Source organism: Electrophorus electricus, chromosome 7, assembly GCF_041902795.1.
Source record: "Electrophorus electricus isolate QZ-2024a chromosome 7, ASM4190279v1, whole genome shotgun sequence".
Classification (NCBI taxonomy): domain Eukaryota; kingdom Metazoa; phylum Chordata; class Actinopteri; order Gymnotiformes; family Gymnotidae; genus Electrophorus; species Electrophorus electricus.
In genome coordinates this window covers 3,079,872-3,094,867 of record NC_137503.1, presented here as the reverse complement: position 1 = coordinate 3,094,867, position 14,996 = coordinate 3,079,872, and the positions used below count along the sequence as shown (strand labels likewise).

Genomic DNA, 14,996 nt, shown 5'->3' with positions numbered 1-14,996 from the left:
GGAAGCAGAGGCTCACCCTGCCTGGAGCAGTGAGGTTCTCGATGCCGATTAGGTCCCGCTGGAGCTCCGTTAGCTTCTGGAAGTTCTCCAGACGAATAAGGCTGCTCTGCAGCTGCGCGGCGATCTCAGCCACCTCCTTTAGGGCCTCTGCAGGTCCCAGGGGCCAAAAAGAGACATGCGCGTACACGCACATACACACTTCCATTATTATGCTCAGACCTACCAGAATTACCCAAACCCTCTTTGAATCAGGAGGTCTGCCTACAAGCTTAACCTCTCCCTCTCTCACACACACCCCTTCCCCCATTAGCAGCTGTGTGCTCGTGACGCGGGCGTCACCTTTACAATGCCGTTGGTCGCTGTGATCAGGGGCGTAGTGTCTGCACAGGCGTTCCAGAATCAGTCTGTAGTGCATCAGTCTCTGGATGGGCTTGAGTAGGAAGGTGTTGAGGGGGAGGTAGCACACCTTCTGGAGCTCGAACTCCTTGTAGACCACCTCCAGCTTCTTCACCCGCTTCGTGGCCTTCTCCAGCTCCGTGAGTACCTCGTCATGCTGCTGCAGGTAGCCCGTGAACTCCTGGACAATCACCACCACCCCACACACACACACAGATATCTGAGAGCTCTTGACTGGTTCTTAAAAGGTAAGAAAATATTAGAATCTACTTTATTTTAAAGGTATTTAAAAGATGTTACTATCAAGATCGAATGGGTCAGCACTGTTACTTGTATCCTGGTGCCATCCCGCACACCCACTTGACCCCCTAAAGCTGGAAATATTCAGACACGAGTCATGTTGATGGACCACTAGTGTGGCTCACCTTCAGGGCACACATGTTCCTCAGCATAACATCTCCGATCCTCTGGTAATCTCCCTTCACGTGCGCATTTGAGCGTCCCTCCCTGGCGACAGGGAAAGAAAAGGTCTTTGAGGTCGTGAAGATCAATTTTTCTGGTGAAGTCTTCACATCTGGGTGAAGAAGTGTCAGTTTAATCCTTTGGGGAAATAAGTGATGAAAGGGCCGCGTACCAGAGAGCCAGCCTCTGGTCGAGCTCTTTGAGGAAACCTCTGTGGAACTCGTAAATAGGGTCAATGTTGGAGAAGAGAAGGGTCATCAGGCCCTCAGGCATGGCATTCTCTTTGATCACCGCACTGCGAAACCACTGAAGAGAAGCGAACACACCCACCCACCCACTATGAACACTCCAAACTCTGACACCTCACACAAACACACACTTCTTTCCCATAAAATGCCACAATATAGATATAGACCCTCACATGCACACCAAACAGTCTTCCAGAGATGTGCACCACATTCACATAAACTCAAAAAAACACACGGACCATTAGTCAGCCAGTCTCTGTGCTCACCACTGTGAGGACCTCCAGGTCCTTAAGGTATGTCCTCTCGGTCATCAGAATCTCCTTGGCAATGAAGTAGGCTTTATTAGTGGGAAACCTCTGCGAGAGAGAGAGACACCATACTCCATACAGACACCGCCACCATGTCTACACCCTCCTCCCTTATGATAGAAAAACATTTTTTGCAGGCATGACTGAAAATTATTTAAAATTACTCTGAAGTTATTCAAGCAATGCCTAACATCAACATCAAAATTTGCCATAAAAGCAACCAGTATTTTTAACCCTTGGGTTAATACTGAGGTTGGAAGAAACATTAAAACAATTCATGCACATACATTTCCGCAGCTGACACGATCTATGTTCTAAGTTCTAAGTTACAGGCATCAGACGTTTCTTAAATAAAGGCCAGTGAGCTCCAAACATATTAGCATCACGAGCATTTGTAAACCCAACCCCCAAGGCCTACCACAGAGTACCAACACTGCAGTAACCCTCCTATGGCTCTCATTGGCCAGATCCAGTGCAGCGTGTGCAGGGCCATGTGCTCCAGATAGCTTTCCTTTGGCCTGGTGCAGCGACACGCGAAGAGGGTACCTTCCTCCGGAGCTCCTCCTCTTCCTCCGGCCTGGCTGTTCCCGTCTCGTTGAGGATGGGGCTCTGCTGGGGTGAAGGGAACTGACCAGGCAGGCTGAGCATGGACATCTGATAGGAAGGAGATGGACACAGCAGACTGTTGGAGCCTAAGGGAGACAACACAGGGCTGTCGACCGTGGAACCTGAGAAGAGAGACAGACAGGAAGAGAGACAGACATGAGAGGAGAGAGACATGACAAGAACATTCAGTTAATGCAGGGTAGTTTCGGCATCAATTGACCAAGTGGGGGAGAAAAAGATTAAAGCTATACAAAGAATTATAAAAGAATTATATATATTTTATTCAAAAGTAAACAACATGGCTGACATAACTTCCACATATATTACATTCTTTTTGTGTGTAAAAAGCCTCAAAAAGACTTATGACAAACCAAGTTTGCTTTTAGTCTGTTGGCCACATTCTAATGCAAAAAAAATAAACCTCATGATCTGGGGATGCCACCGTTTTGTACACAGCTTGCCCTTGTACACCAAGTTCACTTCTCAAAGTGAGGAACAGGCAGGACCAACGACAGGTTCAGCACACACAGCTGCAGGGAGCTCCAGCACTCTGGGCGAACAGTGGAAACTCTCCACCATTCTATTTTATTAAAAACACACTTCAGTGTTTACAATGCGTCTAAGGCATCACACGCAAAGCAGTGACCAAGCAGAGCTGGTTTGGTCTTTACAGAGAAGCGGATTCGTTTTTGGGGGTAAAATCGAGAACAGAGAGCGGAAAGAACAACCGCAGAACACAAGGAAAGGAAAAAGGCCGTCGTGTGACCCGGAAATAATTCCTGGAGAGGCGGCTTATCGGGTATGCGGTCATGCTGGCCAAACAGCAACAGTTTATCGTTTAACTGCAGTGTCCCCTGAGGAATGACAAGGGAAGGCAGAGGGGTGGGGGCCTGCCTCCGAGCTGCTTGGCTGATGGCCTGAATAAACAGCACTGTGCGTTAGGACCAGGCTCTGGTGTTCACCACTGGAGATGCAACCCCCCCCGACTGGAACTCAGGACTCTCTCCTTTTCGGCAAATCGGAGGAAATGGCCTTATTTATTGCGCTCAAATTCTGCATCGTGTTGGAGAGCGGCGGAGTTGTTTGGAACCGGACGGACATATCCGGCTATTTGCCACCCGTCCGTTGACGGATGGCTGAGACACAGGACAAATGTTTTTCCTCTCAGATATAAGAGGAGAAACTGCTAAACAGATGAACACTAAGGACAAGCCCCCCCTCATGAGCTGCAAAACGAATCAAAACCAAGTGTATTAAAACCATCAGACCCCACGAAATCAGTCATAGTGGCCTATTGAAGAATATTCATGAAGAAGAGCATAAGATACTGGTTTGTAGCAGAAGCCAATTTTAAATGGCTGCCCTCAGAACAGGTTTCTCTGACTATGTACCCATCACAACCCTCCAATCCTTCCTTTCATGTTGGTGGGTGGTCTCGCGTCTCCTTGGAGGTTTTCACTTTTTACCTGGAACATTCACTATTCTATTAGCTGTGGGTTTGATCCAGACAGTGAGAAGGACCGGCGCCAAATTCTGAAGAAGGGTGGCATGCTTCACTTCGATGATCCGAGACAGGACCAGACAAACCAGGAGAAACACGCCAAAGGGAGTTCCAGGACAGCACTGAGTATAGCACAGATCTGACAGTTTACCCATGACAAAGACCACAATAAAGGCCTGTAAATCTGAAGACAGACAGCTGGCTGACCGACAACACGCTGGGACACTGGGCATTGGCTGTGGTACAGGAAGGGATCAGGTACTCCGCATGTTACTACACACGACTTCCAGCCTGTGCTTGCCTGCAAGGCCTTCTGTGTCTACAGCTCGCACACATCTGGAGAAGGCAGGGACCATACCACAGCACCTGACACTTTAAAAAGGACCGGCTGGGGACAAAAGTGGCCAATTATTCCTGTCAGACTTTTAATGGAATTAAAAGCATTTGTTTTCTGTGGCATGTTTCCATGACGCTGGAGCGTAATCCTACAAAAGGGAAACCTTTTTCCGCTAAAAGAAAAAACACCAACTTTTTGTAATCACATGTGCCTAAGTAACAGGCATTCCAACAACTTTGACAAAGGCGTCATGGAAGCCTCTTAAATATTGGTTCATTTCAGTGAGCACATTTGAACTAACTGCTGCAAGGTGCTAATGGATAAAGGTATTAGTTGGTTATGCAGATGTAGAAACAGCATTTAAAGCCTCTTTAAGACATTTTAATTTGACTAATTGGATACACTTTATAGGTAATGCAGAGAAGGACTGAAAGAATATAAAAAGTCTTAAAATTTCAGGTACCCCAAAGGAAATATTTTATTTAAAAAAAACAAACCAACCATACACACAAGTACACTTTTTCACATTAATATTCAGATTAAGTATTTGGCAATTGCATTAATTATGAAATTAGGAGATATTAAGTGGGATTAAGTGGTCTCATTAAAAAACAAACATACAAACAAACAAACAAACAAACAAACTGCAATCCAAGGAAGAGTGTAAAATCACATGAAGGTAAGACCCAGAACAAGCAGGATCTGGTTTGGCCCGCTTCACTAAAAGAGCTTCTCCAGTGGCAGTTATGCTTGGTGCTGCACAGCGCTCAGGTCGTTCTGAGGCTAATCTTCTTACAGGTCAGGCACAGGCATCATTACAACCTGGCATGTTCCCAGCTGGGCCCAGAGAGCAGCACAGAGAGCAGGGGGCGGGATCCGTGGTGGGATTTGCTCTGATTACAGAGTAAGACACCCCGGGTCACATTTCTGTTTGCACTTTGCTCAAAACCAAGATTCTGCTGTAGACTGGCCTACGCAAATGGTCGTAAATGAATGATTTCACCATCTTATTAACTTTGAAAGTGCTGAAAAGTCCAATAACTGCTAGAGTTCACCAATGATGATTATGACATTGCTGGGCTGCAACCCATCGAGCTGTGTGGGAAAAGGTTGGCAGGGCCACCTCGCTTTGATCTTAAGATCCAATTCAGTGGAAAGTGCCTTGGTGTTGGAGTTACTGCAATGTGCTAAAAGCAAGTAATGAGCCCATATGAATAACAGCCGCTCAGGCCTCCCAAACAAACCTTTGATCATTAAGTGTTGCAGCTAAAGCATCAGTGCTACAATAAAACCCAAAACATTAGAAAATGCTGACCAGACATCACATTGTAATTTCAGATTGTAGTGTGTTTACATCTTAAGTCCTTCAAGGTAAGTGAATTCAGGATTGAAGGTCAACAATTGAATTGCTTGATCCTACAGACATTTCCAAAACAACGCAAAAATTGAGCTTTTCTCAAGATTTACAAAAAAAACACTCTTAGCATGCCTTAAACTTAACTAATGCCACACCGACATAAAATAATGCAGGATGGGGGGGGGGGGGTGTCCATGTTTGTCCAGGGAAGGGGTGCTCCGCCCTGCTAGAGGGCGCTGGTAGCCTATTCTGTGCCCTGCCCGGGTACACTGACCACTGCATGCCCTCGCTTGTGAGAGTAGAGAGGCTATAATGTACGCATTACAGATCAAATGGACAAGCTGGGAGCTGAAAGAGGTTTGCCTGCTCAAAAAAAATGACAATGAGAATGAACTTGTTAATACGGAGAAAACCACAATTTTCCGTCCACTGTGGGTTTGTCCTCACCCAGGCTTATGCTCTACAGTGGTTTGCTTAGTTTGTAAACAGATGGAGCACAAGAACTGATTCACAATATTTATTTCCCTCCATGTCCATGGAATCTGGAACATTTAATAATACCAGTGGTTACTGTACTAAACCGTAGTTGCCAAAGATGAACAGCGCACGCAACGGCCATGCGGAGCGATTGACCGAATCGCACGGCACCCTGGCACAGCAACCCAGTACATGACGAGTGCAGGACGGCGAGAAATGAAAACAGGGGATTTTATAGGAGGAAGGAGAAGGAAATTACATCACCCAAGAGGGAAAGCTGCGCCAACCAAGTCCCATCATGTGGCTCAGAGTTCAACTGTGCACCCCAGCCCAGAAACCAACACAGAAACCAGAATGACATCAACCTGCCTGGATGGCACGCAGGAAACATGACTGCACACAGATGATGCCCCCGCCCCCTTAAAAGGCACTGTGTAATGTCTACACTACAAAGTCAACTTTAATAAGATTACGCAAAAGGAAAAATCATTTCTTTAGGAAACCAAGTGAAGCAGAAGAGAAAGGTCAGCCATCGAGTGTTGGCGAAACCCCAAAAGCAAAGCTGAAGGAGAAATAGCTTACTGTCCATCAAAGAAGAAATAAAACCTAAATAAAACTGCTATTAAGAAACACAACCAAGTTGACAAAACAATAAATGTGCATTACAGAAATTCAAACCTCATTCACTGGCAGCTCAGAACAGCAACAATAAGACGGCACTGGACTCTCCTGAACAGCAGAGGGCGACGTGGAGTGACACATTAACGTAAAACAAAAAGGTACCAAATGCTGGTAACAGTCATCGCTGCCAACCACGGACATCGAGGTGCCTACGCCTCTGCCTGAGCCTGAGAGAGAGAACAAGCACTCGAAGCTTGGTACCAGACATTTTCAGTCTACAAGCACCAGCATGAACTTACACGTCCATCTGACAAACAGATGAAGTTTGCTGCCAATATGTATTTACTTTCTGGTTGAAATTTTTGTACTGGTGTGTTTAAGGCAACAGAGCAAGAATCTGTTTTGGATTTTATGTTCTTAGACAACACGGTGGTGTTGACTTCCTGCCAAAGCATCTGCTATATTACTATACACCAAAGCTCAAGTCACTGCACTGTATAGGAAATAACTGGGTCAATATTAGGACAAGCCAAGACTGGCACTTCAACAATATTCATAGACTGGCTGAGACATTTTAAATTTCATGACTGAAATCATGCATTGTACAACACTGACAATCATACTAACGATTTATTTGAACTGTCTCCTTCAATGTCCCCAGCGCAGCACTGGACAATCAACCACCAGTACTAACTGCCCCGAGGACCTGCCTACTCATTAAGTAGAAAACTGATTAAAAACACAAGGCATCAAAAAGGATGTCTTATGGATCAAAGCCGAGGAAATGGGTCAATCAGCAGAAAACTACAAAAAACAAAAACAAAAAAACAAAAAACAAATGTCAGCATACAAGAGCGATTATAGACCCAGAGAGCATGCTGGGACAAGCCATAAGCTTAAACAACAAAGCAGACATTCAGTGAATCTGGACACACCAGCGAGGGAGAAAGGTCCGGTGGCTAAGTGCACTTGGAGAGAGGAAGGTGGAGAGGATAGGCGCAAGGACGATGTGCGTCAGAGAAAAGCAGACTACATTATTAGTGATTGCGAACTGGAAAGAGAAGTGCTGGAGAAGTGGAAAGAGAATCCAGAAGAGACGAGACCCGGGACACGGGGTCTCCACCTTGCATGTTAAAGTGCTGGAAGCGTGGGGCTGTCTGACGGGAACGTGCCGACGCTACATATTAAATTGGGCGGGGCTAGACGGGTCCGCGAGGCTTAGGGCCCGGAGGTTGTGGCACTCCAAGAGGAAGCCCTCCACCCCGCTGCCCCCAACCAGTGGGTTGCTGTAGAAGAGGTTCTGCTCGGGGGGAAGGCCCGCATCTGAGCCCCAGTCCGAGTCGGACGCAGAGCTGCCGTCAGCAGAGCCCTCTGTGGCCGTGGGCGGGTAGCTGAGCTGCTCTAGCTGCTCCACCAGGTCGTTGAACTGCATGGCCGAGCTGGCGTCCGAGCGCACGGAGTATGCCGGGAAGTTGACCATGGAGCTGGCCTCCGACAAGTTCTCCGAGCCCGGGAGGCGGAGCGAGGAGGAGGAGTCAGGGCAGCCAAAGTCAAGCGAGTCGCCCACCGAGCCCAGTGCCTCGTTGTCCAGAGAGCTGCACTCCGAGCGGTTGTTGACCAGGGAGCTGGTCTCGGACCGGCCGAACGCGCTCTCCGGGAACGCCCGCGCGCTCCCATTCAGGTCCCCCAGGGCGAGCGCGAACGGTGGCATTCGCGAGGGTTCCCCGTCGTCGTAATCGAAGTGCTCCGCTTTGTCCTCAAAGCTGTATGAGTAGGCCTCGGCCCCCCCTGCGTAGAACGACATTTCAGTGGGGTCGTCGTCTATGAACTCCTCGCTGACCTGCAGATGGTCGCCGGTCAGTGGGAACATGGGAATGGGCCTGGCACGCATCAGCTCCGCCTCGAAGGCCTCGGGAGTGAGGAAGCCCTTCCTGCATGCCCCGCCTCCCCCGTGACTACCCAGCCTGCCCCGCCCACACTCGCCCACACGCTCGCCATCCTCATTGCCATTTTGGGAGGGCCACGGACAGGAGAAACTACTCTCTACACACACAAACGAGGGGCTGCAGTCTCCTGCCGCCGGGTTATCAGGGGCACCTGGGAAGGCGGAGTTTGGTGGGGGGTTGGCCTTGATGGGCTCCTCCTTCACGGGGCTGGGTGGTCTGGCTGGCTGCTGCGTCTGCTGGAGAGGCAGGATCTGCTGGGGTGGAGGCAGAGTCAGGGCCTCCATCCGCACAGGGGAGCTGGTGCTGTGCAGTGAGTGGAAGGACACGGAGGCGGAAGGTGGAGAAGCCAGCTTCAGGCTGTCGTTAAACGACAGACTCTGCGGGAGAGGAAGAGACAGGACAAGGAGTGAAAAGATGAGTACAAAGTCTGTACCTCATCTTGGCCTTGAACAACAGAAAGCAGGGGGATCCTGGACCTCTCTACTGACCTGCTTAGGCACCTCAGTGGCCAGTGAGCGGCTGGACATGCGAATCTTACTGTTCCTCCTGGAAAAGACAACAAACAGAGAAGAGAAACACTTCCTCAGACCTCCCTCACGGACGGATTAGGGAAAAGGCGGTGCCATCAGAACGTGGTCTCACCTCTGGTAGGGTGTCCTTTTCAACCCACTGTCTCGCACGAACTCCACCAGCTGTTTCTGAGTCCTGCCACTGTTACAGAGCACACACAACCACCTTATCAAACGCACTCGACACCCACAAGCACTGGAGACAATGACACCCAGTGTAAATGCTACTTCAACCTAACTAGGCTGATTAAATTCATGCAAAAGTGGACAAATGACCCACTTCCATTAAAGGCCTAATCTCATAACTATAAATTTGCATTTAATGAGCTCAGCAGTGTGGCTCAATCAACAGAGTGCCTGCATGTATACACAGCACAGTACCTGTATCTGAAGGAGGACCCACGCGTGAAGAGCATGGCTTTGGCTTTGGGCAGGGGCTGGTCGTGTAGGCGGAAGAACGAGTGGTGCTCCACACAGCTCTTCCAGAAGACCTTACACTGATCCCGACTGGCCATCAGGAACTCCAGCGTGTCCTGATGAGGACCCTGGAGGACACAGAAGGTGAGAGAAGAAAGAGAATGACTGAGCATCAGTGTAAGGGGGGGGAGGGGAACCCAAACAACAACTATTGCACAAATGCAAGAGATCACAGGGGAAAGACCACAGGTGATCTGAATATCTTCTGACAGGAATCCTTTCTGAAGAAAAATCACTCAACACACATCTGAAGTCAATTAGAAGGAAAACGGGTATATCCAACAAAACGGACATGAAAGCTTATAGCCAGGACTCTGTTATCATCTGTGCGTCTAGCGTTGTGTTGTAAACCGCCCCCCCCCCAATCAATACCCACATGGACCTCTGAGTGCAGCTTAATCAGAAATCTTTTCCTTTTGAAGCTCAGCTTGCGAATCTTGGACCAGTTGAATGTGTTGATCTTGGTGTTGCCCTGAGAGAGAGAGATTGAAAACGTAACTGAGATTTCTCCATTTTTAAATGCACAGGCTCCACCCCCCACCCCCTCCGATTGGCCCAGTTCAGACCCTATTAGGCCTGAGAAAAGTTAAGCACCCCTCACCTGGAAGACCTGAAGGCCCATGTGGGCCACAGCCAGGTTGATCTTTGACCCCTCGCGGTCAGCGGCGGGATGGAAGCGCACGCCGTACATCTCCAGTTTACGGGCGATCTCCAGAACCTGGAAGTCTGACTCCGCTGGCGTCTGAGTCCTGCAGGACGAACCGCAGCAGTGCGGGCCAATGGAGATAACCAGGGGAGTTGCTCAGGTGAAGAAAGGAACCAATTTATTTTTAGACATTTCGTATATTGTAACGTTGCTGTTTCACGATCTATTTTTAATCAAAGCAAGCCGACATCTCTGTGAAAACTCTAAGACTACTATGCATGGTACAAGTGTTTTCGGTTTCTGTAACTGCAGACTCTAAGTCACGTGCAGAGTCTTTCCATTTGGGATTTAATTTCATGGAAAGAACGAGCGCATAGGAGGGCAGGGTCAAGCACTCCCTCAGCACAGAGCAGGGCTGGCCTCGGGCTCTCAGGCTGTTACAGGTACTGCCAGACCTGCTCTACAATGGAGATTAGTCATGTTTAACCTTCGCCTGCCTTTTGCAAAATAATCCAGGCATCATTCTGAAGTGTGGGATTACAACTCAGTGGCATGTATGCCAGGACTAGGGCTTTCCAGCAAAGAGGTCCTTCCAAAAATGACATTCAGGCCAGGCTACAGGGAGTCAGGCGGTAGCTCAGTGCCAGATTAGCAGCACATTCTAATTTTGCTCATCCTTTAAACTGGGAAATCTCCTCAGGCCCCAACCCCCCGCGTGGCTAATAAACGGGATTTAGGTGCGGGATTAGGGGCCACGGCCTAACAGAGCCAACCTGAACCGCACACCACCTCCCTCAAAGCCAGAGAGCCCGATTACACACAAGCACAAGAGCGGCTGTGTTAAAGAGTCGGAGGGGGAGTGGTGGAGATGAGACAGATGAAGAGGGAGGGGAAAGAGAGGGATAGAGGGAAAAAAAAGAGGTAGAGAGGGGGAGAGAGAGAGAGAAGAGAAGGGAATGCAGGGAGACAGATGGTAGACAGATAGCATAGGCCTGTCAGACAAGGGCAACTTTAATTTTGTCACTGTGTAATAAATTACCACTACCTACACTAATAAAAACCGTAAACGAATTTCTCTCCGAACGGTCTCGCACACTTCCAACTATATCATCACTTCTCACTGAAAAAGTATGTGTGACCCCCAGAGGGGCGCATTATTAACAGGTGAAAACATTTAAACCACAAATCCCTCAGAGAGACACTTGTATCAAAGGATTGATCTAAGATAATAAAGACTGAGTTCCGTCTCTGTCGGTTTCGCCTCTCCAATATTACCAAATTTCTCTTATCTCTCATTTGCGGAGCAGACTTGCAGGCAGGCTTGCGGAGGGCTGGACTGTTTGGAGCGTGCTGACCAACAGCTGCCTGACATTATTGCCGTGTCTAATCCTCCTCTGCGAGTTTTTCAAACAACTTTCATGCATCTCCAGAGGTCAGGCCGAGGGGAACGGCAGTCTCTGCTACCCTAAATCTTCGGTGTGTACACACCCCGCCCACTGGAGCGCCAGCTGACATGCAAAAGACTGGCCTTTCCTTCCATGTCATGTATTAACTCAGGACTGAAAACTGAAGGCAATGGAGAAACATTCTCTTATATGATGTGAAATTCCGAGCAATATTCAGCATTCCTGTTTGGCTCAGAAATGGCACATGCCTAATAAGCCAACAGAAAATTCCAGAAAGCACTAAACCTGAAACAGCATGCTGTGTATGGCCACGCATTCGCAAGCTAGAACAAACACCCTCTCTGTTGCTGTCCCTGAGTGCAATGAGGAAGAGGAAGGCTGACGATGGTCTTACAGGTGTTGTTGATGAAACTCCATGATCTTCTCCTGTATGCGATCCTGCCGAGGAACCAATGTGTTCAGCTTCAGATATTCCCTGTCTGCCAGGTCATCGTAATCCCCAATCTCACCTGAGAGAGAGAGAGATTGATTTTCAAACTTCTTTATTGGGACTATAGGCTACTTGTTTACAACTGATTTATTTTTACCGTCTCATGACACAGTTCCAAAACAAAGTAAAGATGGGATAAAATGGATTAAAAGGCCATCAGTGAATCCCCAGGTTCCTTCATGTATCTGATCCCGTACACGAGCGAGCACTGAGAACTCTTCCAGCAGCATGTAGAGGGCATGCTCCACCCCATGCTGTGCAGCCAACAACTCCATGAACACGACCGCAAGATTTACCCAACCGCGCCCTGACAACAGACTGTCTCTTTCCCAGAGAACTTGCATCGCTGCGTTACATAAGAAATGCAACAACACCAGGACATCCTTGTGTTTCCCTGGATATTCTGGCCCATAGACAGACAGCTGGAAGAAATTACCTACTCATAGAAGCTGAAACCATTGTGTTAACGAGCTGAAGGGGTCACCTAACCTCATACACTAAAGATCAAGCAATGATCCAACTTCAAGACAAAAAAGGGCATCCCACCCCCCAACACTTGGATCGAGGTGCCGTGTGTGTGTCTGTGGCTACTGGCCATTGTGTACTATCCTCCATTCAAGAGCAGCTATCCACTTGTCAATTGGACGCTATTACAGGGCCACCTGGAAGCCAATAGTGGAAGAACAAGTGCCAAAGAAACCAGACCATCTGGTTGATAGAAAGCCACCCAAGAGGTGAGCGTGTGACGCCTTCACGCAGATGACACATGTGACTTCTCTCCCAGCCACCTCAAACGGATCCGGTTTCAGGGCTGTAAAGGACAGGAAATGTCCTCATTCCACCCCCCCCCCCCCACAGCTGCAGGAACAGCGAAGGAGAGCTGTGTTCATGGGCCTCCCTCCACCTACGCAGGACTACGGGGTCATTCAGGGCTGCTTGGCAAATTCCTGACAGACCCACATGCTTGAGATACAAAACCGCATCGCTTTGATTCTGGAGTTATCTTCTGTCTATGCAGTAACAGTGAATACAAGGTGACCTGACTAACCACCCTGCATGTAACATACGTATGTGCAGTCTGGCTAAAAGCAAAAAAAAAAAAGCAAAAAAAAGAAAAAGCTTCTCTAGCATCCACGAGCTAGCAGGTGTAGAAGAGACCCTTAAAAATGTAAACATCTTCCATGCTTCCCGAACAGATGTGAAGATGTGTCAAGTCGACTAGCTCAGTCTCTGGTTACTACATGAGGTACAGGCGCTTGTTCAGCCCGTGCACCGCTGCCTTGCTTGAGAGCGCAACTGTAGCATCTACCCACATGGTGTCATACAGTGGTCTCTGGGCAGCCTTTAAGATGAAAGGCCATTATTCTGTCTCCAATGTGCACCAGAATGTGCACCGCCCTCCCTCCTGTACTGGGAAGTGTAAGACAATGTTGGCTAGACCAAAAAAACAAACAAACATTAAAACATTCCATAACTAATGCGCCATTGCACTAGGCACAGAAACCCACTGAGTCTGTGGCACACGGTGGTGTTAGCAACCCAAATTCTCACCTTTGGTGCTCTCTTCACTACTGTCCTCTGCATGTTTCTTTTGATAGTCTCTAGGACCTTCAAACCTTCCCACCCTCCCTTAAATTCCCTGTCCGTGGCAGGGACTTCTCAAACCACCTTCGCTCTGCCCAGGAAGCCTCACTCTTATCTCAGTTTACTTTAGCCAAAGAGGCTCTCTCACAGATCTGAAGGACTTCAGACGGAGCCATAACATCAGGTCTATCATTTATAATAATAATAATAATAATAATGCTTTCTTAAAAAGCATTCTTCATGTGCATAAGCAGAGAGTGAAATCCCTGGACTCTGAGAAACGTCTGGTACACAAAAACCACTCAATTGCGCACAAAGGTGGGACAGTACTGGCTCAATAGCTAGACTATAACACTTAGCAAATAGAGGATAACCCTGCCCAAAACCCCTCCAACGTGAAACCGCTCGGCTACGCTCAGCCACACACACACACACACACACACACACACACACACACACACACACACACACACACACACACACACACACACACACACACACACACACACACATAGTACACATACATACATATATGTGTGTGTTTATGTGTGATTTATATTTATAAATGTGTATAAATGTGTATATATATATATACACATACACAAAAATCACACACACACACAAACACATATACACAAACACACATACACAAACACACTAAGCAGTCCCTCAGTAACAAAAAACATGTTGCCTGAATTCCCTTTAAGTGAATGGAGAGAACTGATGATTGGAAGACTGGCCTATCAAATTTATTTAGAGTCCCAAACCTACATCACACCCTGCAAGTTTTTTAACCATAAACTTGAACATGCTGAACCTCCTTCAGTCAAGTCAACAGCCAACAAGCAATATTTATACTGTTGAAATTTATGAAGAGCAGGGGTCACCAGCTGGCTTGACCCTACTGTGTTATTCACCATCGGAGAGCTGTAGTTTTCAAGAAAGATTTCAAGAAATGCAGATTGGCCGCGATTGGAGTCCTCACAAATCACGCGCTATAGCTGTGAAAAGCAGTTTGAGCGTTTTACAGCCAGTGAAAAGCTCCACCAGACCGATTAGTGTCAGAAATCAAATGGCTCCTTGTATGAAAGAGCTGCACGCAGCGCGAGTACCAATGGCCCTCCAGAGGGGATGTGTCATCAGTGGGGGTAAAGGGGGCAGTGGGCGTGGCCACAGTGCTGCTCCACCTGGACGGTGTACCTACACTGGAGCAGGTGCGAGGTCAGCAGGGCAGCTGTGTTCTCTGCGCAGTGGAGTCTGTCCTCCATCAGATCTCTCTTTATCTGCAGAGAGAACAGGTATCTGCAGGAGGACCCACAGACACACAGTCATAAGACCGATCACTAGTATCACTCCAGTGTCACACCAGTATCACTGAGAGCTATGCCCCAGTACCAGTGAAGGCAGTAGGGGGGTTACAGAATCACAGCAGCTGGAATAGACTGAGTTGCCATGGTTACATACCTGGTGAACTCTTCCTGAAGCTGACCAGGATCAGGAGGGAAGAACTTTACTGACAACCGAAAGAGTGCGTTCATTGGTCCTGTAGCGCAACACACACACAC

The 14,996-nt window shown here is 48.1% G+C and overlaps 1 protein-coding gene across 8 annotated transcripts in view; it reads right to left on the bottom strand.

Annotated features, from left to right (window-relative positions):
• Positions 1–14,996, bottom strand: part of farp2 (FERM, RhoGEF and pleckstrin domain protein 2) — a 34,148-nt gene that overhangs the window by 6,203 nt on the left and 12,949 nt on the right. For 5 of the 8 annotated variants that reach the window (XR_014124552.1, XM_081717656.1, XM_081717658.1 and 2 more), the window contains exons 5-19: positions 14,896–14,974; positions 14,636–14,733; positions 11,752–11,866; positions 9,907–10,054; positions 9,682–9,777; positions 9,210–9,373; positions 8,902–8,970; positions 8,748–8,805; positions 8,411–8,636; positions 1,961–2,142; positions 1,373–1,462; positions 1,031–1,164; positions 822–903; positions 340–577; positions 17–147 (exon numbers count right to left, since the gene is read on the bottom strand). Coding sequence is in view for 7 of the 8 variants with exons in the window: in XM_081717656.1 (XP_081573782.1) it covers positions 17–147; positions 340–577; positions 822–903; positions 1,031–1,164; positions 1,373–1,462; positions 1,961–2,142; positions 8,411–8,636; positions 8,748–8,805; positions 8,902–8,970; positions 9,210–9,373; positions 9,682–9,777; positions 9,907–10,054; positions 11,752–11,866; positions 14,636–14,733; positions 14,896–14,974 (1,910 nt within the window). In the remaining variant the exon portion in view is untranslated. The remainder of the gene's footprint in view (positions 1–16; positions 148–339; positions 578–821; positions 904–1,030; positions 1,165–1,372; positions 1,463–1,960; positions 2,143–8,410; positions 8,637–8,747; positions 8,806–8,901; positions 8,971–9,209; positions 9,374–9,681; positions 9,778–9,906; positions 10,055–11,751; positions 11,867–14,635; positions 14,734–14,895; positions 14,975–14,996) is intronic. The other 3 variants (XM_081717661.1, XM_081717660.1, XM_081717657.1) reach the window with 2 other exon arrangements.